The sequence below is a fragment of the Crinia signifera genome, chromosome 6 (assembly GCF_055691185.1).
Source record: "Crinia signifera chromosome 6, ASM5569118v1, whole genome shotgun sequence".
NCBI lineage: Eukaryota > Metazoa > Chordata > Amphibia > Anura > Myobatrachidae > Crinia > Crinia signifera.
This window is the reverse complement of record NC_139222.1, coordinates 186,934,566-186,960,780: the sequence shown is the minus strand read 5'-3', so window position 1 is coordinate 186,960,780 and position 26,215 is coordinate 186,934,566. Positions and strand designations below refer to the sequence as shown.

Sequence of the window (26,215 nt, the reverse complement as noted above, 5' to 3'; positions counted from 1 at the left end):
CACACCCCCTCATTTCCTACCCACCACTGCACCCCCTATCAGCGAGCACCCTCTCATCACCCAAAATTACTACACATTCTGTTCACGCCCCTAATCACTGCAATTCCTTTACATCCCTATCAGAACATCACCCACCAGTGAGCGGGGAGCCTGAGCAAGGGGAGCAAGGACAGGAGGATCATGGACTTTCTGCTGCCGGTGCTTGCAGTCGTCAGTCACGCCGCAGGGCTAAAAGAAATGCAGTGCCGCCGATGTCCGACCGCTCCCGTCCCGCACAGCATTACTGGGAGAGTGGGCGGGGACACGGACACACTAACCAATGGCGGGGAAGCAGCCGCCGCGTCACCGGCACTGTGCACTTCTTCTAGCCCTGCGGCTGCCGGTTAATTGACAAGCGGCTCAGCTAGTCGGGCCGCTTGTCATAGTGATAGAGGTCAGTGCGGTGGGCCAGACCTGTGCGTCTCGTGGGCCGCATCCGGCCCGCGGGCCGCCTGTTGCCCAGCTCTGCACTAGACCAACTTTCGTCCAACCATCCAACTAGTTGGGATGTAGTCACAATATTAACAATTAGCTCAGAGACCAGCAAAGTGGACAAAAACATTCAGTCAAATTGTTTAAATCAAACAGATTCAACTACAGTACCGTGTCTAACCAACAGTTTTTGTCCATTTCCAGATTTTGGGAGAAAATTACTGAATTACAAATTACATTTGCTACCTTCCAGTACCAGATTTTTATCCCATCCAACCAATTAGTTGGATGGTTGTATGAAAGTTGATCTAGTTAGTGTATGGCCAGCATAAGTCACCCACCGCCTTTTCCCCAGGACCTCTTTCCACAAGAGAAAGTAAACCACGACTGTGCTGAAAAGTGTAACCTAATCTAGGTCCCTTAAGAAAGTACACGTGCAAAGCCAGCAAACACACACCTATAAATCATACATCGGCAGCAATACTATGACATTTGGTCACCTTTTTTTGTCATAAGAATATCTTACCAAAAGAACCGCAAAATGAAACATCAGGGCAAGAGGGGTGAGAAGGTCATACTCGCATTTCTCCTGTGCCTGTGAGGGGAGGGAAAAAAGAATATCAGTTACGCAGAATTCTCCAGCACTGTTAATTATTTTTAATGACTGCTGTTGATTGCCACAGTTAAACCCAAATACAGTATTCCAACAAGTGTATGAGTATCTTGTCTTGCCCTATCCTCCAGATTAAGGACTTATTCAGAGGTGAATGCTTCCAGGTCATACTCACATGTGGTTTGATGGTTCTAGCCGGAAGATGCAGAACAAATTTGGATGCAGGTTGAAGAGAGGGAATTTTGTTAGCCATTTCTGGGAGATAACAGGGTGTTTAGTAGGATGCAAGTGTAGGGATGACCATTGGTGGGTTATCATTGATGGTGCTATTGATGGATGTCCATAATCGTGTAAAACCATTCAAACTGTATGGGAACCGTCAATTGTTTCACCCACCATTGGTCACCCTTACTTTAATGTTCAGTGAATGTGGGCCAGTCAGAGTCCAGGGGTGTGGCTTTGCATGTGTAAGGGGCAGAGCTATGCTTCGTGTCCCAAAATCCAGTATAAAAAAACTCTATAAGAATATTCGATAGCTCTGTATCATCTATGGAGGGGGAAACATCTGGTTCTCCCCCATTGATGGTAAAAGTAGTTTCCATTGGTCATAGACCATCAATGATGAGAAATCCTCAATCTTCATTGGCCATCCCTATTCAGGTGTGTCGCCGCCATGTTCCTAGGTCACTCTGAGCACCATAGCACTGCTCTAGTGTCCGATGGTGCTAATGATGAGACTTTCACGCAAAGCAGTAGTGTAGCACCACGTTTCTGTACAAATGCCATCTGTGGCAGCATTATCATAAAGACACAGTCATGCTGCATTATCATTTACCTCTGAATCATGTATTGTAGCTTCTAACTGTCCTTATAATTGCACAGAATATACAGTGGCCACGAAGTACTTGCCAGCTGCCAATATGGGGAGAGTTTCTGTTTACAATGATTTGCCCCAGGAATATTTTGAGATCAACAACATCCAGCTGCTCAGCTCCATGACTCATGTTCTGTATGCTAATTGTAATATTCTTTATTTTGTAATACTACTTTATGTTGTTCTGTATGTATGTAAAACTGCTCATAATCCTGAGTGTAATGATCAGTGTTGGGTGTTTATCTAGTCTGTACAGATAGCTGCATAAAGTTATCTTGTATTTTGGGGAAGGCGTGACAGTCCTTGGCAAAGAGCCGCCACGATGTACAGCTGTGCACATAATCATACAGTGGGGCTAATTCTGTAAGCCTCACTGCAGCAGTCATGCGCTACTTCTCAAACTGAGTGACGGCGGGGGCTGCAGTACATGGTTCAGTGGGCAGCGACGCAGAGTTGGGTGGGCATGGTCCGGAGTAGTAGTGTGTCTGGACCATTTTTGCGCCGGTTCACAGCAGCTGCATGATGTCACATGCAGCCGTTGCAAGCCGGAGAATGGCAGTCCAGTTAGGCTACACAGGCAGGGGGCTACTATAGATATTTAAATGCATAATGGGGGTGGGGACTAAGAATGCTTTGCGGCCTTGCCCTGCGTTGTGTGGCCCCCAGCATGTGGAAGAAAGTAGTTGCTGTTTTTTTTAGCAACACTACATCTGAGGCTGAATTAGCCCAACTATGTTACAGAAGCCGAATATTACTGATTTCCTATATGGGGTTAGTGGTTGCACAGTGCCTTTGTCTGCTTTTTCAGGGAGGCACTTATATTAGATTACTTGTATGAGCATTTGCTTAATGTTCTATCGTTATAATATTGTTCTTTACACTTCTTGTTCAGTTACATTTTTAGTGCTGATTCATTTTGTATGCTTTTTTCGCTTTAAAGCCTAGGACTTCTTATAAAACTACAATATTTATTTTTGTGCATTACTACAAATGATAACTTGTGTATTATACATCACAGCTGAAGCATATACTGTACACTAGTAGTAGTACACCATTGTGTATCTATTATTTATGTGGTGACTCTAGGGGATAATTCATGTCACCTGTTCTGATTAATTGCATCCAGGCAACTTGTTGTAGGCTGAAAGTTTGGGAAATAAAGCTATCTTCCTGCAGTGCCCCTTGTTTGTCCTGCATTGCCATTGTTACAGGCCTAGATCTGGACAGGAGAGTAAACTCAGGAAGCCAAATCTCTTCCCCCGATGTCCACAGCTTCTATTCATGCTGCAGATGTCACAGTCTTTTTTTTCGGATTCAATGCAGGTTCCCACCAAGCTCCAGGGATTAAAAGTACCTAACATGTAGAATAGTGTCCCTAAATTACCCTGATACTACTCTATAACACTATTAATATGAGAGTGGTCTCATTAGGTGTCTAAAGGTGCGTATATTGCTCAGCAATCAGTGTCCAGTTTCCAGTTTTCAACCGCGACCAGAGATGTCACACTGCCGGGAGAAGAGGCAGTGGAAGTCGCTGGTCGGAGGAGCATGCTCTTCAGACCAGCGACCATTAAGGGGCTGAAAACGGGAGCGCGCACTCGGCGATTTATTGCCGGTGCACACTCCCATCGCTGGCAATATGGTCGCTCACCCGCGCCGACCATCCCTGGCAGGGGAGCTCCGGCGTATGATCGTCGGAGCAGAGGGAGTTGGTGAGAGCGAGGGGGTACGACAAGAGGGGGGGTGATGGGGGACCCCCAAAGGTAGTGCGCCAGTGCGCACCTAATGCAAAGTGGTATGCCCGGAAATTTGGGCATATTTTCGGGGGGTGTCGGGGGGGGGGGGGGGGGTAACCGGCTGTGACAGCGGGGGAGGCGGCGGCAGGCTCCATAGCCAAGGAACGCGCGAGCATCTCGTGAGCGCACGCCCCTGGCAGTAGCCGGCCGCTGGCGGGGCTGGCGATAGAATCGCCAGCCCCTGCAAAGATGACCCCCGCTACATCTGAATGTCTAACTTTAGGTGTTGACCTATGGACACTCTGACTAAGACATTGTCTGTCAGCAGTCTGGAACCGAAAAAAATCTACCCACTCATTTCTCTTTCTTAAACATGATCTCCACTCAGTCCCCCCTAAATATATGATGAAGTTTAAAGATAAAGAAAATACAGGAGGGCCTGAGTGGACCCCATTCTGAAGGATGTTTAATTTGGCAAGTGCCTATAGAAGGTTCTTGCCGGCCTCACAATCTAGGATTTAGGGGGAACCCTAAATATTGCTCATCCCAGCATAAAGGAACATAATTGATCAGTGTTCTCTCTGCCTCTACTTCACTCTCAACCAGATTTTTGGACCATCCCATAGGGAGTGGTAGCAATATCATGGTGACATTTGGGACATCTATACGAGGAAGTCAGTGTCTTTTGAGAGAGAGATAAGCTATATGAATCACATAAAAAAAAATATTGATACATATTTGAAACCAGAGGTTTACAGTAAACAAGAAATTCTAGGAGATCCTGAGTGGAGAGAGAGAGAAAGTGGACAATCCACTGTCCCATTCCTTTTTGTGAAGCTGTATGACCAATGACATTTTCCAGGGGTATATAATAAGAGAGATTTCCTAGGAGTGGGTCCCTGTATCACTTTATCAAAGGGGTTGTCCCTTTTCCAATCCAAATTGGCAGGCCTGCTGCAGGTGACTAGAACAATAAAGGTTACCACAAGCATACAGTAAGCAAGGTGATCCCAGTTCTTCCTCACCTCTCTGGTCCTATCCAGAATTTTTTCTGCCAGTATAATATGATTGGCTGCTTCCCGATTCACCAGCTCCTCCAGACTCCAGTAATTAAGACACAATCCAGCTGGAAGACAGGTTAATACAGTCAGTAGCAGTTCTTCAATACAATAGTAAATTGTGGACATCACTAATAAGAGCAATAATAATTGTTTTAGATAGTAAAGGTTTATCTTTTGGCATTACTTATTTTGTTTTGCTAGCAAATAATATGTGTGCTGTTCCTCTAAGTGGAGCGGAGCTTGCCTTAACCTAAAGATAGACTTCCATCAGCAAACACAAATAGCCACACAAGCATTATTCTCATTTAACTTCCTTCCTGCTAAATACAGAATTACAGATGCACAAAATGTGACAATGTGACTTGTGTTTGTGTTTCCTCTTATTTCTTTTACACTGAGTAATCATGCAATACTTGCCGTCTTTTAAAATGTAGGCTATTGGAAAATACTGGTGGGTGGCTTGGTGCAGGTTCAAGTCCTTATGGCTCTGTCCACAGCTGTACAGTGCTGTGATCCTAGGCATCATTTAATGGGGGGGCAGAGCCACAATGACACAACACAGCATGAATCACGCCATGCCATTTCACTGGGGAAGTGGGCAGGATCTAGGAAGTTGCGTCTACTTTACAAGGATTCAGAAGATCTCACTAAAATTTGTGGGTCTCCCGCACATTTGGTAACCGTCTAAAAGCCCATACACACTGAGTGACTTTCTCATGAACGCCGCTCAGTTTTCATGTTTCAGCGACTTTCAGCTCATGGAACTTGGCTGCAAAATTAATACATAGGGCAGGGTTGCCTACTTGACCCTCTTCTTCAGGTAGAAAATGCTCTGTTCCTCTGCCATCACCTGTGGTGAAACACCTTTCTTACCAATTAAATATCTCCCCACAGGTGCTGGCAATCATACATTACCAGGGAAGTCCAAGAACAGATCATTGTCTCCCTGAAGGAGAGGGGCAGGTAGGTAACCCTGATATAGGGTATCTGGTCAATAGGTCAACATCATATGCTCTACATCAGTGGTAGCCAACTCCAGTCTTTGGGAGCTACCATCAATTCACGTTTTCCAGACAACCTAGCTGGTGCACAGGTGCACTCATTACTTACTTATCTGGAAAACATTAACTGTTGGTAGCTCTGGAGGACTGGAGTTGGCTACCCAGCTCTACATGGACAGGGTCAACAAAAGCAATAGGTCGATATGGCTATGATTAACACATGAAAGGGTCGACATGAGGGGTTTTCTTTGAATATTTTTTTTTACTTATTCAAACAACCATTGGGAACTTAACCATTGGGAAAGAAAGTGCCCGAAGCATGGCGAGTGAAGCAGGACACTAATTTGGGATCCATTGGACGAAATCTACAAATTGACACAATACAAATCATAAAAATGCATATCAACCTTTTCATGTGTCGACCATTAATTTCCATGTTGACCTTCTTGTGTTGACCTTGTGCATGACAACCATTTTGTGTTGGCCTACTGTCAAATCTTGAATCCATAATCATCAAATAGTCTTTTATAATAACATTACAGACTCGTCTCTTATTCACCTGTTTTCATGGTTTCTTGGGAAGTGGCTTGTAACTACTATCTAGAAAGATCTCAGTAAAGGTGTGTACACAGGGCCGGCTCTACCACTAGGCAGCTTTAGGCAGCTGCCTAGGGTGGAGGGATCTGGGGGGGGGGGCGCCACCAAGTCTGCAAATCAAAAAATCAAGGATGTCTATGAGGATCCTTGTTGTACTTAATGCAGGTGGCAGCTGTGGAACTTCTAAGAATTAATGTCTATACTTTCCCTTGAGTCATACTTTGCTTCCCCCTCCTCCTTGTACTCTATTGTGGGTGGCGAAGGGGAGGGTGCAGAGGAAAAACGGGGGGGGGGGGGGGGGGGGGGAGTAGGTTGAAGTTTTGCCTAGGGTGCTGAGAAGCCTTACACCGGCCCTGTGTGTACACACACTTCAATTTGCTTTAGATTCGATGTCCGATTCGATTTTCCCTTAGATTTGGCATTAGATCTGTACTTTTGCATTCAATATAAATTTCTTTATCAAATTCAATTTACATTCAAGGCACAGCGTACGCATTCAATTTACTGGATCGAATTCGATATTTCCTTGCCTGCACAGTCTATTTGGTACTTGTGTAGTTTCATGGCGGCAGTTACGTACTCAGCGTAGTGTCCCTGTCAGAATCTGCGTAATGTTCCCGCGGCCAGCGTAATAAGCTTGTGTCTGCACTGTGTGTACGTTCGTGCCTAACCAGAGCATACGCAGTTAGCGTAGTCATTCAGCGTTGTGTCGCACTTACTACATTGTGTGGGAGCCATTGACCATTTTTAACCTGCCTGACATGACAGGTGTGAATGTGTTCCTGAAACACCCCCACTATCCACGACAGCCCGAAGCGTGGCGAGGGTACGCGGTACGTGTCATCCCAACCTGTTCATACCCCCACTATCCACGTCGGCGTAGAGTTGAATTTATAAAGTGTGGCGAGCACATGCGTAAAATGAGCCCGAAGCATGTCGAGCACAGCGGATTACTTGATGTGTATTACGCTATCTCACTGTGCTCGCCACACTTCGGGCTCGGTGGCTCGCTGCGCTCGCCACACTTTAGAGAATCAACTCCATGCCGACGTGGCTAGTGGGGTATGAACAGATCGGGAGGATGCATACGCTCGACAACGCTTCGGGGTGACTTGGATAGTGAGGATTTGAAATGGAGGCATTTGCCAGTATGTAATATGGAGCACTGGCAAATGTTGTGCATGAGATGCACTTGCGCACCGCACCCCCCTTTTGTGCACGAGATGCACGTGCTACCGAACCCCTAACCCTGTCCGTATCCCTGAAGCGGACAGGGGCAGGGTTGCTGTACCCTGCCGCATGAATTACTGAGATGCACAAGTGTATGAGACGCTCGTTCGTCTCAGGCAGATGCAGCACCTCTCCGCCGGCGACCGTATGATTGCCTCTCCGCCGGCGTCCGCCAGTGCAGGGGTTCTGGTGGCTACCGGCGCTGTGTGAGAGGTGCTCACTAGGCTTTCCAGGGACGCGGGGGACAGAGCTGCAGCTCGGAGAGACCGTACGGTGACTGCGCTGCCTGACGGGGACACTACGCTGACTACGCAGGGCCACCGCTGGGACACTTTTCTAACTACGCTAGGCTGCCGTTGGGCCATGCTGACAGCATAGTGTAGCTTGTCGCCGTGAAACTACACAAGTACCGTCTATTTTTCTTTACGATATAGAGAAAAAGGGAACGCGCATCAAATCGAATAGAGATCGAAAGGATCTTAAAAACCATTTGATTCAATTTTGCTTCTATAATCAAAGCGTGTGTCCACCCGATTTAGTCTACATGGGTGTACACTTTCAGCACATGGGTGTCTTATCATTAATCCATATCAAATTAATATAGTGTGTCATTCGTTTATTTATTTGTTATACATTATTTAACGGATCATCGACCGAACTGAACCCCATCAACTCCTTTCATCATGAAACGTATAATTATCATTATTAATAGTAAAAAGGGTACTCTTTACCTAGCACGGCGCCCACGATGTCCATCGCGGTCATCGGGTGTAAAAAATCGCGGGCATCGCGTCCATCGTATGCACTAAAGTAACGGGTGCGACGCGACCGACGCGATGCCCGCGATTTCCCATAGGGATCAATGTTAAATTTTTCAATGGACCCGATTTTTCAGTTCAATGCCTCAATGCCCGCGATTTTGCCATAGGAAACAATGTTAAATGGGCCACAGAGCCCAAATAGGCACCCTTAGCAGTGAAATGTCCCCCACAATTGTTAACGACACCCCACGATCCACGCGAACCCGAAGCGTGGCGGTACGCGTCCTCCGACCTTTTCATACCCCCACTATCCATGTCGGCGTGGAGTTGAGAATAGAATAGTGTGGCGAGCGCAGCGAGCCACCGAGCCCGAAGCGTGGCCAGCGGATGCGGATACCTTCACAGGTAAACGCGGCCCTACGCGGGCTTCACAGGTATCCGCGTCCCCTCGCGGGGCTCGCTGCGCTCGCCACGCTTCGGGAAATTAATGCACCCATTTTAAATATTTAACAGTAAGTCCCTCGCCCCAAACAAGGTGACAGTAGAAGGGAGTGGGGGGAGTCCTGGCTATATTCATGTTGTTGGCAGACTTGTTTCTGTTCGTTGCCCTGGGATACAATATCAACCTGCTGTCTGCATGCAACCATATCCAGTGTAATATTATTACCCAGGGTAACGGAAATAAGCAGCTCTGTCTGATGATATGCTATAAATACCTAGAAGGTAAAGCAATGTTTTTATTACAAATAAGACAGAATATACACTCGTATGGATATATTTGGCACAGGTTGTCACAATCATAAATGTCTATTTATCTGATATATCGAGATCACATACACTGGATGAACCTTTGTTTTCTTTATTTGTAGCAGGTAGATAACATTCCAATTCACAGCATAGCAGGTTTTCCAGCAGGCAATACACAGGCTTCACATTGTGGGTACAACACTCCAGATGCCCCTAGCATAGTCCTCACACCCAAGCCTATTGCTCAGCCACTAGCTGGCATTAAGGACCCGACCCTCTGCTCTGAACAGACATATAACAGAAAACCACAGGTGTTGTTAATTAGCCAAGCCATGATTCACATTAGATCTTAGGGAAACCTGGAATGGATCTGATCAGTCCTGCTGCTGCTTTAAATCCTGATCCTGCTGTTCCACACTAACTTCCTGTGAAACTTAGCTGTTACCTGCCACATGATGTAACTCATAGCAACCATATTTGGCAGTGTTTCTGAGAACATACTGTATAGTCTCTATGTTGTTAAGCCATACTTGCCTATTTTATAAGATAGTGGAGGTGGCACCTAGAAGTGCGGATGTGCACTTTTACATCTGAGAGGTGTGCCATAAAATGACTTACACTTACAAATGTACATGAGCCCCAAAGTAGTTAGTACAATATACTGTACTTGTTGAAGAAGAGACACTGACATGTGTCAGGGCTTGTTCATGTATTGTGTTCTAAAAGTGGTTTTAGCCAGTCAGCTCCTAACTGTTATTTTATACCCACCTGTAAATTGGCAGTTGGGAGCTGACTGGCTGCTGCGCTATCACCTTCCACTTTGTCACTTCACCAAACATAATACATCTGTCCCATTGTGCCTTATAACCAATGCAAAGAAATGACACTGATGATTTAACTTGACTGAATATTTCTCTGATTTTTTTTTTCTGAAAAATTGTAACCGCTGCATAATGTGGGTAAGGTGCAGTTAGAGAGATTGCTAGACTCTTCAGGGAGTCAGGGAGATGCTATATAGGTACTGTAGGCAACTATGTGTTAAGCAATCGCAGAAATCTCACCTGTCCAGGAAGAATAGGGGGAGGAGCAGTCAGAACTCCTTCTAAGACCGTGCAGACATCGCTCCAGTGCATGCTGAATCCTGTCCTCTGTGCAGGATGTGTTCTGCATTTTAAGGCATGTCCTGAGAGAAAGGGATCATTGATTGAGTTATTGTAGTACTGCAATAACATAACCACCACAGCTAGCAACATAATTCAGATTGTCTTACATCACAGAAACATGCATTTGTAGCAACTGCACAGCTGCACCATTGGCGAAGAGTGGGTCATAAGAGGAGGGGGATAGTCTTGAGGCGACTCTCTCAACCCCCTGCCTCATGCCATGGCCATCCTTGCTTTGCTTACTCCCTGCTATCGGGGCACCATGCTTGTGCCTTTTGTCACCTGTCTGTATCCCCATCCTTCTAGATTGTAAGCTCCTCGGAGCAGGGCCCTCTTCCCTTCTGTTCTCACAGCCCTCTTCTCTTGGACTTCAAATACAGCTCTTCCCAACTCAATGACCGTCATAATTGTTCATCTCTTCCAATGGCCACCCACCCACCCGCCCTAGTAGTATGCAGAAAACTCCTTAGCTGTATTGTGTACTGAGAATTGTGCTACTGGTCATTGCCGGTTCTCTGGTTTCGTTTTTCAGGGGAAGATGTATGAAGCCATGATAAGGGAGGTGAAGTAAACCAGAGGAGAAGAGGCCAATGGCAACCAATCAGCTGCTCTGCATCATTTTATGTTATGCAAATTATAGATTCTACTTTAGTGATGATTGGTTGCCATGGGCCACTTATCCTCCCTTATTACTGCTTTGTAAATCTACCCCTCAGTTACTATAATGTCAAGTTCTGTTTACCCTGTATTGGTCTAACGTGTGCCATATGTATAGCCCTGCAAACAATTTGGTGAGCCTTATTAATATAATGTAAAATGTAAGTGGTTACTACAGCTGGTCCTCAAGGCACCTTAGCAGTCCGAGTTTTAAGGATGTACATGCTGAAGTAAAGCTGACTTAATAAGTCCCTCAGTCAATATGATTATACCATATGTGCACGGATCGAGATATCTTTCAAATCTGAACTGCTAGGGTGCATTAAGGACCAAGTTTGGGAAACCTTGCTCTATACCTTTTTTTTACCGAGTATCTAATGCTATCTTTACATTTTAACACATTTTATCCAATGAAAGATGTTTGAATCCATTTCCAGCAGCCTATACTTGCCCATGTGTGGGCCAGTGGACAGGCATGCAATGTAGGTAAGCCAGGTCTAAACTTTGCTGCAAAGTATAGTTTCTTAGTTTCTTTTAATATATGGCCTATGATGTGATATAATTTAGACCAGGCATGTGCACCCTGCGGCCCTGTGAAACTACAAGTCCCATCATGTCTAGCCACAGTTTTGTTATTAAGGAATGCTAAAACTATGGCAAGGCATGCTGGGATGTGTAGTGTCACAACAGCTGGAGGGCCGCAGGTTGGACATGCCTGATTTAGACTTTTCAGGGCTAAATTTGAATGGATCATAAATAGATCCCTCAGTAGCACAACCAGTCCGGATAAGAATACTTACTCGCCAAGCTAAATTTTTACATCCCCTCCCTATTCCTACTACATATTCATTAAAAACCTACAGATGGGGCAGGCTACATCCTGGCTGGCGGATCGCCAGAACGTCCCCGCTGGCGATCCACCAGCAGCCTCGCCATACATCAGACGCGCACGCACGTCTCAGTCTCCGTCGATGGGGCGACGGAATCCCTGTCCGTCTCCGCCTCAGGGAGACTGACAGGGTTACGGGGGGGAGGGGTGCGGGCAGTCGGCGAGGACCCCGGGCTACCGCCGGCAAGCCAGCAGGGACCCGGGGGAGCGGATGGAAGCGCCGTCGGAAGGGGACGCGCGCGCGCCTCCCCTTCTCGCCATCGATTTGGGGATGGCGGCTGGCGTCGCCAGCGCCATCCCCTGCCAGGATGGGACCTGCTCCATCTGTAATAGTTACAGCATATAAACAAACTACATATTTATTTTAAGTGTGAATGCAAACATGTATAATTCTCTATAGTGTTAGCTTTTTGTATCACTTGTTTCCTGCTGCAAGCAGTAGGAAATTAAACCTTCCAATCCACAATGTTAGACTTCCCTTTCCCGAACCTTTTACAATAAACCGACTCTCCCGGACAGCAGGTCAAGTGGCTGCATATTCTTTCTCCATATAGACTCATTCAGAATGACCACAGCGAGACAGCGCTCCTTGGGCCAGGCACCAGGCCAGGTCTGCGAGCTCTGCCTTATCTCAGGGGCAAACACAGGATATACAGGTGTCTATTAATACACAGGGCAGTATTCAATGCTCCGGCAAGCGGGGCACAGCGGTCTCCATTTTTTTTTTGCTGTGCATTCTCCATTTTTTCTACTCCTCGCATGCTCCTGCTCACCCTATTCAACGTGTCAGCTGCTCGTTACCCTTGATGGCAAGCATTGACCAATGCTGCATATGAGGCGTTAATGGCTCCATTTGTACGAATTGATCAAATATATATTGCAGAGATATGCAGAAAACCGCATATTAGCCTAAAAAAACTATGCCAAATCAGCTGATTTGTGTGAAAAGCTGTGTATCTCCAAACGAAGGAGTGAGGAAGAAGAGGCGAATCATGGGTAGAATGTACAGTGAGAAAAAAATGCATCATGGTGGGGTGGGGGGGGGGGGGGGTGGGGGAATGACAACAACAAAATAAAAATATATTAATGTGGCACTTCTAAAGAAAAAAATTACTATAGATGCTTCTAATAAAAGAATAGATTTGAAGACTAAAAAAGAAAAAAAAATACATTTTTTTATAAGTACTTAAGTTCACTTCATCTAAAAATGATGCTGAGAGCAAAACGGAGAGGCAAGCCAAAAAACAAACAAACAAGCATCATTCTCCTTTTTTGCATTGAATACACAAACGTGCTAAATAGTGCTAAAGATGCTTGGTAGCGGAGGCCCTGTTTTGTTAGGATGAGCGCAAACCAGTAACTGGTCCAGACAAATGACCCAGACAAGCCTTAAGCTGGGTACACATATATACAATCGTCGGGACTTCCTTCCGTTCTGGGTCGAATGGCCGTTCAATTGTATAGGTGTGTACGTTGTCCCGATTCCCTCTGTACGAACGATAAACGGGCAAAAACGGTCTTATCCGTCCATACTCGGTCGGTTGAAGGTTCAGTGCGGGTTAATATTCATCTGACAAGACGGGCCCATATCGGAACAAAAGTGCAGTGTGTACGCACGTTCGATCGATATGCTGGCCGTTCTTGCAACTATACTGCCAAAGCTGGAAATGCCCATGTGGGTGTTCCGTAGCTGCATGATCTTTCCTACAGCACAAGAAGCGTTCACCTCTCCCCATGTATATTTAAAGAAATAATCATAATATACATGCACCCCATCTTTATAGCCGGTCGCCGTATCTGTCCCCAGTCACCCTGCTGGCTGCTATAAAGACGGGGGGAAAGCATCTAGTCAGCCGGCAGGGTGAATATGGACAGATACGGCAAACTGCTATAAAGACGGGGTACGCGACTACAGTCAGTTTGCAGTCTCTGTCCATAGTCACCCTGCCGGCTGACACGTAGCCCGTCTTTATAGTGGTTTTCAAATACAGGGTCAAAAGACAGTTTTATGATCGGAGAGCAGTACATGGCTCCTTGTAGGCACGTTGTTTGTGCCACTGAACACGTGCATGGGCAGGACATTCAAGCGCTATTAACCAATCACACAGTTTTCTCTGCACGCGAGCAACACGTTTTCTATATTTGCAACACAAAAGAATCTTCATTCTGGAGAAATACGTTGACGTAAATAGCAGAATACACACTCTTCCTTTCACTCTTTCGTTTGGTGAGTACTCAACCACAGTTTATTGTTGTTCTGACAAATGCTTTATTGATGTATTTATTGTGTGTATCATGAAAGTAATGTCCATTATGTTTTATTTTTGAACAGACATTTCAAAAATGGCAGAGAAAAACGTGGAATTCATGAAGGAATTCATTGAGGCCTACAGAGACCAGTATTGTCAATAGAATAGCAAATCCAAAGATAATAGGCAGAAGAGAGCTGTCGCGCTGGAGGAGTTGGTTAAGGTCAGCTTACCTTACTACCACACGGCAAACATTGAATGGGTGCGGGCAAGGATTGCCAACATGAGGACAGTCTTCAAAAAGGAGCTGAACAAAATGGAGGCATCAAAGAAATCAGGGGCTGGTACAGAGCAAGTTTATGTGCCCAGGCTCTAGTACTATGATCTGCTGGCATTCGCAGTGGACCAAGAGCTGCCGAGGGAGTCCATAGAAATATATATATAGAAAATATCAATTTATATATTTTTTCTTTAATTTCTTTTTGTGTATTGGCGGTACATATTATAATGATTCATCAATTTGTTGATACTCTCCATATATATATATATATATATATATATATATATATATATATATATATATATATATATATATATATATATATTTCTGTATATGAATTAAATTGTTTGTTTTTATTTCTTAAATGTATTGGTATTAATTATTCTTGATTGGTTCATAATTGTGTCACTCCCAGCGCTGCCCTCACTGTGTTAAGCCTTATATACCCTAGATTCCTCTTCTTCCTCCCAGACTGACCGGCTCCCACCTTGCTTTTCACAGGTGTTCTGATTTGATCAGTCAGGATGCTGGGAGATACACACTAAAATAAACAAGCAGTTAAAACACCCATTCATCCTTCAAATACTTTTGCAGCACACTGCCCATTTTGCCACATATCCCTCCCCTAGCGTTGCCAAGTTCAATGATGTTGATCTGGTAAGGAGTTCAAATCTCCAGGAAAGGCCATTTGCATTTTGTGTAGGATCCCAGAGACTATGCTCCACTCTAAACTGAAAAGGTTGTAGCACCAGTTACTACTTAGTAACCCTGTTGTTCACCACCTCTGCATCCATTGAGAACTCTCTCCCCAGCAAATAGTACAATGTACTTCTATGGCCCACTTTATAGCTTCTTTCTTCCCTACAATAGCATACTTTTGTTTCCCCGGCAACAACTTCATGCTTAAGTATAATACAGGATGTTCCACCCCCCCCCCCCTCCCCTCCAGTTTCCTATGACAGGACTGCGCCTAAGCCAACCTCAGAAGCATCTGTAGGAAAAAACTGTGGGTAAATTTGGGTGCCTGCAGTAACGGGGAGGTGCAAAGGGTTAGCCCACAGGTTCTCAAAGACAGTCTCCTCACAGATTGAAGTGAAATAATTAGCTCCACCTGATGATCTTTTTAAAATGTTTCAGTCAGTAATGAATGCACCTAAAAAACCTAGAAACATAGAATTTGATGGCAGATAAGAACCACTTGGCCCCCTTTTTAAACATGTTACCTAAAACCATATTTGATCCTTGATTTATTTATTTATTATATGTAAGGATATCAAGATGCCTATCCCAAGCATGTTTAAATTGCGCTACTGTATTTGCCTCTACCACCTCTGATCGGAGGCTATGCCACTTATCTACTACACTTTCTGTGTAAAGTAATTCTTCCGCAAATTTCCCCTAAATCTTTCTCCCTATAGTTTCAGTGCATGTCCTCGTGTTCTGTTGCTCCTCTTCCTGTGAAGAATGTCTCCCACCTGTACCTTGTTAAAGCCCTTGATATATTTGAAAGTTTCTATCATGTCCCCCCTTTCCCTTCTCTGCTCCAAAGTATACATATTAAGATCTTTTAGTCTTTCCTGGTACATTTTGTGATGTAGGCCATGCATCATTTTAGTTTCCCTTCTTTGTACAGTCTCTAATGTATTTATATCCTTATGGAGATATGGCCTCCAGAACTAAACACAGTACTCTAGATGAGGTCGTACCAATGACCTATACAGTGGCATTTTTACTTCTTTCTTTCTACTGCTGATACCTCTCCCTATGCAACCAAGCATCTGACTTACCTTCTTCATTGCTTTGTTACATTGCCTACCTGCCTTTAAGTCCCCTGAAATAGTGACACCTAGATCCCTCTCTTCCTCAGTAGTTTCCACTATAGTGCCATTTATACTATATTTAGTCTTTGGATTTTTAAGACCCAAGTGCATGATTTTTAATGTACACCTGTCAGGTGACCTGGAAAACGTGAACTGTGTGGGGTCCTGAGGACCAAGTTTGAGAACCACTGGGCTAGCCAAAGGTCTGCCCATGCTGTCTCAGCAAGATCAGTCCACTTCAGTTGTTTGGGATAGCATTTTTAAGCAATTCTGTCAGTGGAGCTGCTCTAGTCACAAGTGGCTGATATATTACCTATAGTAATCTACAAAGTTCAGGATGTTTCTCAACTGTGACTTTGACTCATGTTTTCACCAAATTTTAACTGCCTAAACTATTTCTATTTGAGGTTTCAGCTGACCTTATCCAACTATATAGCCTAACTACTTGGTTTTTCTTAGGGCCACTGTACATTTTTCAGGGTTATCTGAAAAGCTGAAAACATCAATGAGGCAAGTACTGCCTTAATATTAGGAATATGAGATTCCCAGTTTTGTCTTTTCCTTGGCTGCCGGCATAAGAGGGATCTGACAATAAGTTCAAGGTCGCTTAAATATTTACAGCTGGCCAAGCTTTCCACCAGTTTGTTCACCCATGGCACCAGGTAGGCATAGAATTGGGACACATTGTTTAACATTCTAAAGTTATTGCAGAACCATAAACTAGGTTTTGTAAACAACACAATCATGCTACACCACTCACTGATAGACTCCTCAACTGTACCCCCAATAGGACCATGCTTTCCACCTCCTTTCTAATGTGAATAAGGGGCAATTCTGTGTGGCATAATTCTAATTGGGGGTAGGGTGCCAAATTACTTGCTTACCCCGGGTGACTGAAATCCTAGTTTTGGCGCTGCAGTAGGGCTTTTGTTTCACTATTACTACAGAAGGCATGACAATATCATGTTCAATCAAAGCGATGGAGACTATAGGAAATAAACATATACCATTGTACCTTCCTCTTTTGCTCTCCGGCAATATAGGTTCTATGGTAACTACTGTACTCAACAACCCTGGCTCCAAATCCTCATCATGCCACAGTTTCCATAAATGTCCATGATATATCTGCATTTCCTGCCTCCTCCCGGCCTGTCTGACCTTATAGTCTGCCACCTCGTAGGGTCCTTGCCAATGAGCAAAAAGGTTTCTCTTGTGGGTTGGCACTATAACGAAGACCTTGTCCCAGGACAGAAGGACCAGGTTATTACAGTAACATCATACATTTTCTTCTTTCGACCTTCCACTTCTGTGTTTTGGCATACCAAAGGTCTTGTCTTTCCCAACTTCTCCTACATTTGAGACACAAATTGTACTACATTGGGTTCTCTAAGCCCCTATTGTTCCCAACCCTACTGTGCATATCCAAATTCCGTTTTGCCTCCTCCTACAGTAGCTTCAAAAGGCTAAATCCCATTGAGGCCCTAACAGTGAACAGCAGGTACCTATCCCTACCTATTGTGTTCGACTTTATATTGAGTAAAGGTATTGTCACCAGATATCATGTTGCATAGTCTTCCGGTGGCCATTTCCAGTTATTTGCCATTCTCTCAAAAATGGTGAGGTACGCTTCTATGTCATCATCAACTGACATTTTCTGAAGCTTGGGCTCCTCTTTAAGATCTGACTATTATTGATGGCAGCTGTTCTTACCACAATTCTTTCTACTGTTGCATCTGTATCAGCTGCTGCTGCCTGCGAAAACAATAAGATATTCAACACTTCCTGCAACCCATGAATGTAGCATGTTTGAAAATGTGACAATTAGTAATGATTACAGCTGTGCACCAGCTAGGGGATTTAAAAAATTGTGAACTGTTGGTAGATTTTGAGGACCGGTTTGGCCAGCCCTGCACTAAGGGATACCACCCACTCAAAATAAGCACCAACAGCGTGAATATTCCACAGGCGCTGTCCACTGCAAAAACTTTCTTCTGTATGTAGTTTGAGTACCTTTGTGTCTTGATCTCCAGAGACAGGGAATTTTAAAAATCTAATGATTAGTAAACACATAAATTACCTTTTATTTAAGCTAGTGGATACTGGTGGTAATAGCTCACCTTTTAGCAGTGAGAGATGTTCACATAAAGGTTTCTTTACATACAGACTCCTCGTGTGAATAGCCTCCAATCAACAAGAGACATACAGTTTTATTCTATAAAACACAATACATGAAAACCACAGGGTGCACGTTCTGAATTCTCACCAGTATAGGTTAGTCAACCATTCAATCCGAGTCGGCTTACCCTTCACCAGAATGGACGTTGGTAAATACTAGTTCAGCATCCAGACAGCACTACTCATTCTCCTTGTCACCAATGTGTTTTGGGCCTTTGAAGGTCCTTCCTCAGGGTATATGTGCTCATGTTCATGAGCAGTTTTAGTATTTCCTCTATTTTGGACTTCTGTGTGGGTTGGGAAGCAGAAACTAGCTTCCCTTAGCATCCCACGTACTGACATCACTTGTGTCAAAATACCTACTCCCTTGTCACTGCCCACTAACTCTGTCATACAGACAAATTTCCCAAACAGGCCTTAATTCCCTAAACCCCCAGAAGGACAGGCAAACCACACTTCCACCTTGTTTATAAAAGGAAGATTGTAAATGTAAATGAAGACCAACTCATCATTTGGTGTCCTTTAACCCTACTGTAGAAATCTTACAATCGTTTGGCTAATACTATTTTAAGTCTGTGAGAAAATCAATATGTTTATCAGACATCAAAGCATCAATATGCTCAGTTCATCCTGTTTAGTTCCGTCGCTGTGGTTTGTTTGACTAGGGATGGTAGAGTCTGAGATGCAGCGGTCCATGTCTCGCAATGAAAAATCACGCCTTAAACCACAAAGATATTCATTTGACACTACATTGCTACAGTATATGCAAAGTATGCACTGTGCAGGTTAAATCCAGTTAACCTACTGCACCAAGCTTAAGTGTCATTTATGTGCAAAAAAGCACAATATTTTTTTAACACATAAGGAAGCCTATGCTGGTAGTACCTCCTTAATATACAGAGCAAAGAGAATAAAGTGCTATTGCTGACAATGTTTTTGGGCAGTGACTGACAGAGACTGACTGACTGTCTTGCTTCACTTGCTAACAGTAGTAATTCCATTGCCTAAATAAATTGTCATTGCATTAGCATACAACTCTGAATTAGGCCCGTAATGCAGACATTACAAATAAAAAGTAAGTATGTTGCATGCTTGTTATTGGGAATAGAGGAATACTTAGGATATAGATTCGATTCAGCTCTGAACACAGGTTGCGAATTGGAAGATTATCAGGGGGACGTGCATGCGCATGGGTCACAGTGCGCATGCACGAGTCCTCCATACGGCCACAGACAGCTACGGCCTGTGATCGGAGGCCGTATGTTTGCTGATTGACAGTCACAGCTGTTATTACATTGCTGTTATGTTGGAATGCTCCAACCTTTTTGAAACCACATGGATTGGCAGAATAGCCACCAATACGCATGCTTTTGTTGTAAAAGGGGGCAAATTTGACAGGTTTTGGCCTGTTTCTGACTTTAAAAAAAAAGTTGGATTGAGGAAATGAGGTGAGCAGCAGTAGCAGTGGTGATGCTGCTGCTGCTCACGGGTGCCGTCCTTCAGCTGCTTCTGCTCACCTGGTCCCGGCGCTGACGGGCATCCCCCTGGCCAGGCTCCTCTCTCCCGGTAGCGCTCCCCGGCCGGCAGGTGGTGAGTGTGGCTCCTTTCAGCAGCTCCCTGTGATATCAAACACGGGGAGCTGCTGATAGCAGCAGCATGACAGACCATCAAGAACGACCAAATCCTACAGTCGGATTTGGCTTGTTGGATCCATTGAATGCAGGTGTGTAATATTTCCCAGAATGCTGTGCCGGCCACGTCTCAAGATGCATCCAGCGTTTCTGTGCATGGACAATTCTACTAATAAAAGCTGAAGTTAGATTTACCATGTAAAAACCACAATTTTATGAAATGTTTAGCCATATTGTTGGCAAGCTTGTTATAGATTTCACTGAGACAGCATAGGTAAGGATAGTAGGAACAACAGTCGCTATAAAGGCACGGGCCTGTTTGCAGAAATGAGAACTATGGGCACAACAATCCCATATTGGCCCTTATTCTGGTCGGTGCGGAAATATCCGCGTGCGTTCGGGCCGCCGATGTTTTGTGTCTGCGCATGTGCAGAGGCGTCTCTGCGCATGTGCGAGCGGGGCGTACGGCCAAATCCCGCATGATATGTGAACACTCCGAACAGGGGGTGGAGAGGGGCGTGAAGGGCTATTTGGGCTCATTACCATATGCATACGCCCCGCGTTTCATGGGCGTTCCCACGCAAACGCTGGGCGTACGTATGGTAATGCGGCCGTGACGCACGTGTAGGGGGCGGACATATGACATCGCCGGATGTCAGCTGCCCGCCCAGATCCCTGCTTTTGCACGGAAAAATGTCCGTGTGGTCTGAGGTTGCGGGAGCTGGTGGAGCACTCGGTCCTGCGACCATCGAATGATGGGGGAGGTTCCCTTAGATGGAGGAGGCGTATTCCGTGAAAAATACACGTGCGGTCCGTTCGGCCAGCTTCTTACCGCGTACGGACGGAATTGGCGATCCGTATGGAAGGCGGGGTTTCGCACGCACGGTCCTGGCCGCATAATTGGATCCGGCCGCACAGATCAGAATAAGGGCCATAGTTATGACAGTGCTTGGTTTTATAATAGAGTGGGGGGTGAAAGTTTCCCATTCACCGAAAACTCTGCATGAATACAATAACTCTCCAATAAAACCGTTGCGCATGACTCTTTAGCTGTTACCCTCCATCTTACTTGCTTTTCTCTCGTTTTCACAATCTGTCACTAGTGCTGTGGAGAAAAAGGCACTTTGAAGAATTGAGGTTTCCTGTTTTGAGTCAAGCCATCTCTAGTTCGGAGAAAACAGTGTGTGTGTGGATTTGCAGAAGCCCATCTGAGATCTGACCACAAAATGAAATTTTTGCCTGTGATCTGAATGATCTGAATACTGAGGGGGAGGATGCAACAGGTAACATGTTTGATATCATGTATATTTATCAGGCTGACCACTCAGATTTGTCAGGCTGGGGGAAAACACAAAACATGTTTTTACTATTTGTGTAGGCACCAAAAAGGTATGTGGCAACAATGTAAAAGTATTCCTTATTCATTAGTATACTTACACATACAGGGAAGATTTCTCAAAGCTTGCAAAGAAATAAACCAGCTTCTGTTATGTTACAGGCTGTGTTAGAAAAATAACACCTAGGGGCTTATTGGCTTTCTACTTCCTCTCCAAGTGCCGGTAAATCTCCCCCCACACTGAGTTGTCAACCGCCAGTATATGTGCAACAATTAAAAATAAGAAATCAATGCCAATGTTATTATTTGGCAGAACCTTAACAGGAGCATACCAGTGACCATCAGGGGGCTGAACACGGAAGCAGAGCATGCACCCTGCGATTTATCGCTGCAGCACAAACAAATCGCTGGCAATGTGGTCGTTCAGCGACATCGATGATGTGAAAATCGCTGGCCTGAAAATTGCTCAGTGCATAAACACAGCAATTTTCCCTCTGGCCAGCGATTTTTACAGGGGGTGAAGGCTTTCCATAGGAAGACGCTATGGAAATCCGTTCAGTCTGCTCATCGCTTATCACCCAGCCGCACACACTGGGCGACTTTTGAGCTGAAAGCAGCTAAAACGATAACTCTGAGCTGCTTTCAGCTCAAAATCGCACAGTGGGCCTTTAGATTGCCCAAGATAACTGCTTCACCTGGTACCATGTTAGGGTGGAATACACAACTCATGGAGGTTATAACCCAAAATGCTTTCACCAATCCTGCATCATGCCTACTGCGTGCTGAAGGTTTGCTTTTTATGTCTGAGTGGCTTGCCTATTGTATTACTTACAGTACATCTTCTGTATTATGTGCATTGGTTTTAATGTCTATAAAGCACCTTGAGTCCTGTTGGAGAAAGAGCGCTATATAAATAGAATAATTATTATTACTATCTGTAAACATCTCTGACCATAGACGCCTCATCTACCTTATTACACATTTTGGCCTGAATAAAATGCACAGGTACATATACAGTATATGAGTACAGTAGTAAGTAAGTAAGTTTTATTTATATAGCGCACTTTCTCCAACAGGACTCAAGGCGCTTTACTGACAATAAAAATAACAATGCACATACTGCAATACAAAGGGTTATCAGTACAAGGAACAGGCAACAATGGCAGTACAAATGTACATCACACATACAGATATGCACAAGACGCATTCTAATAAGGGTCACGAACATGGGGAACATATTTACCGAGCTGTGCAGTACCCAGGCAGCCATTCAGCGGCGCCACATGGTGATTGCACAGCCAGTAACAGTACTGATATATATAAACTAGATGTACTCTAATAGCAGCAGTAGAAGCAGTGGAGCACAGGTAGTAGTATAACACAAAGATAAAAAATAAAATTGTATTGTTTAAATTTAGTGTTATTAGTGACACTTTGCATTCAATATAAGAGTGCCAGCTATATAATCAGTGTGCTTGAAATCACATCACTAGAAGGAAATCAGAAAAGTGTAGAATAATAAAGCCAATAGTGTACAAACATAGTGATTATAAAGCACCCAATGTAAAATGAAGTGAGAACTGGTGACTGAAACCATCCCTTATCTGATAATGATACCCCCGGTCATATAGCCACCAATGGTATATGACATAGAAAAGAAGAAATGCAACATAGTGTGTGACATTTTGACAATGCAAGCTTATCATAAAATGATACTATAAATAACCTTTGTAGGAACATACTAGTCCCACAATAAAATCCCAAATCATGGATAATGAAAGGTAAAAAGCACGTATAAGATTAACACAAAGGGCAGTATTCAATGACCCAAATCGCGCTATGCAGCGAATCCTGTTTAGGATTCGCTGCACAGTCGCCGTGTTCCGGAGGGCTGGAGCCCTCACTGCCAGCCTTCCCTTACACACTATTCAATGAGGCAGGGGCTCACTGCCCCTGACGGTGAATGTGAACCCCTACGGCGGACCCCGCAGGGAGCCTGAGGACAGCGGCAGGCAGGGAGATGGAAGTCTCCCTGCCTGCTCCAGAACGTATGTGGGGGGAAGGTGGGCTCCCCAGGAGCCAGGCAGCACAGGCTGCCCCCCGGGAGAGCCAGCAGGGGACTGGGTATTCACTGCACCCGATCGTGCATATGCAATGATCGGGAGCAGTGAATATATGACTATGTAATGAGCGGCTCTCGGCACCCGGGCCCCTGCTGGCTGCTATGTGTAAAAAACTATATATATTTTTTTAAATTAAATAAATATTCATGTGCTGTAAGCACATGAATAAAAATAGCATGCCCCTTCACAGAATAAAATTCCTGATTTTTTGACACCAAATAAAAAAAACAACAACATTATTTTAAAAGTTCACATTCCACTTCACCATGAAAAGATGGCGATTGCTACACGTGACACACAGCGAAAATCACTTGGAAAGCAATTCGCCATCTTCTCATTGAATACACTCACGGCGAATCACATTAAAAAACCACAGCGAGTTGCGGAGAGTATCAGACGGTGAATTGTCCCTCATTCACTGTTCACCGTCAGCGAAAAGTGCACGTTGAATAGGGTGATTTCACTTTCTGACACAAAAAATCACTTTCCAAAGTGAAAAAAAGCACAAATTCACCATGAAACATGGTGAATTGGCCTCATTGAATACTGCCCAAAGTCTCTGCTTCTGTGTCCATTCGGAGAAGTTCAAATACAGCAACCCAACCCATTCCGTGCAAGACTTGAACCGATGTAAATGGTTTAAGCGGATTATCTGATCCAAGCCCTTGTCGTGACCTGGAAATTTCCTGGATCTAAGCCGGATAGGCTGTGTTAAGAAATGGAGTTCCCAGGATACAATAAAGTTGGAGCCTCTCTCAACTATCTTCCTTAGGTCATGGCTAGCCATGGCTATCCTATTGTTCTCAGCAGCAATACAATACATAGAACAATACAGTAGGGGATTAGTAGAGTCATCCTAATACTCACTTAATCCTATTAAAAGGCTATATGAGTAGGGCTCCGTCTGTACCTAGGTTTTGATCAAAGAACATTATTGACGGATCAGAAGCTCTTAATGATGTATCAACTTGATGAGCCTGTTCTTCAGGACAGATATGGGTCTAAGTTGTGTGTAAAAGGGGTGTTATTTTCCCCTTTGCCATAATAGTTTTCTGTCAATTTCTATGCCTAATCCACGAGTAATAATGTTGGCAGTATACAACTTTTTAGACATTCTGTATTCATTTTAGAAATGTACATATTCCAGATCATCTCTATGTCTCATGAGCATGTGCTGTGATGGTATTGTGAGGCCATTCACAGAGAGCATTCATTTTGCTATCGTGTTTGACAGTCAGGGGCCGGTTGCGGGCCCGTTCAGACTTGATCACTAATGAGCCACTTTGCAATTCGGCTGATTAATAAACGAGCGCTCGTGCATGGGACATGCATGGTCATAATTAGCAGTAAAATGACCGCAATGTAGTCGCAGTATGATTGCAGAAGTCACAGTTTTATTGACAGGAAGCCAATGTTTAGGTGTGGTAACCTGCTGTTTTCTGGGTGTGTCAGGGTTGCCAGGTGTTTTTGAGGAGGGTCTGTGATGTCAGCGATGACCACTACCACCCTGTCTCAGTGGCAGATTAGTGGAAGCCTCCTTGATGTTCTGGGAATTGTGACATGATTTGGGAGTGGATAGTGTTAGGGATCCATTCACATTTCTCTTGCAATCTAGCAAAATGTATTCTCTCTTTCAGTCTAGACGGCGACTTTCTCCTCGCAGACCACTGCAAATTCTCACATTAAAGATCAGGTCTGAATCAGGACCTATTTTTGGAGCTTGTCTTTGGTGTCTTCTTGTGGCGGGACATGCAAAGCCGCCAGTGAGTTTCCCAATACAGGTCAGGTATCTGAAGATGGCTTTAGTGATACACAAGAAAAGAAAAAAAGGAAGTGGAGCGCTGAAAACGGATCAATTGGATATTACAAATATGATTTAATAGGTAAAAATAATTGTAATAAAAAGACATCAATGACAATATATGTATAAAAGAATTTTAGGACAAGGAAGGATGATACTTATGTCTCTGTGATGCTGCTGTTAGTGTCCCAAGGGATGAGGGGCTCCTTGATCCGATGGATTGGGCCCTGTAAGGATGGTGAAGGCAATATACCGTCCTGGATTGCCAAAAGTAACGCTGGAGGATGATCTGATTCCCAAATGGATATGGGGTCCTCACTATATTGCGATTTTTGTAATCCACAGTGGGTTGGCTCAATATAGTGAGTACCCAATATCCATTTGGGAATCAGATCATCCTCCAGCGTCACTTTTGGCAATCCAGGACGGCATATTGCCTTCACCATCCTTACAGGGCCCAATCCATCGGATCAAGGAGCACCTCATCCCTTGGGACACTAACAGCAGCATCACAGAGACATAAGTATCATCCTTCCTTGTCCTAAAATTCTTTTATACATATATTGTCATTGATGTCTTTTTATTACAATTATTTTTACCTATTAAATCATATTTGTAATATCCAATTGATCCGTTTTCAGCGCTCCACTTTCTTTTTTTCTTTCCTTTATACCCACCAGAGGGTTAACACCCCTTAAGCAGGAGCAGCTTGGCACCACACCCCAAAGGGCGCCTGTTCCTACTCTGAGTACCCCATCTCGAGTATACCCATTTTTTTAGTGATACACACATTCACAGCTGCAGTGGCATTAGTGTACACCTCTGACTTAGACCCAAGTATCTGAAGATTGCATTATGGGACCTACACACATAGCGATTGGATTTAATTTCTCTAGATTGCTTAGAAATGAAAAATACATTGCTGTGTGTGTAGAGCTTATAGCGTTAGTGATGCGCGGCCTCCCACGTCGCTATCGCCAGTAGATGAAGACTGAGCGTG

General features: G+C 44.4%; 1 protein-coding gene across 2 annotated transcripts in view; it reads right to left on the bottom strand.

Annotated features, from left to right (window-relative positions):
• PIK3R5 (phosphoinositide-3-kinase regulatory subunit 5) overlaps nt 1-26,215 on the bottom strand; it is a 91,334-nt gene that overhangs the window by 43,103 nt on the left and 22,016 nt on the right. For both annotated transcript variants that reach the window (XM_083148400.1, XM_083148402.1), the window contains exons 2-4: nt 10,153-10,274; nt 4,720-4,820; nt 998-1,066 (exon numbers count right to left, since the gene is read on the bottom strand). In XM_083148400.1, coding sequence (XP_083004526.1) covers nt 998-1,066; nt 4,720-4,820; nt 10,153-10,261 — 279 coding nt within the window. In that variant the 5' untranslated portion in view covers nt 10,262-10,274. The remainder of the gene's footprint in view (nt 1-997; nt 1,067-4,719; nt 4,821-10,152; nt 10,275-26,215) is intronic.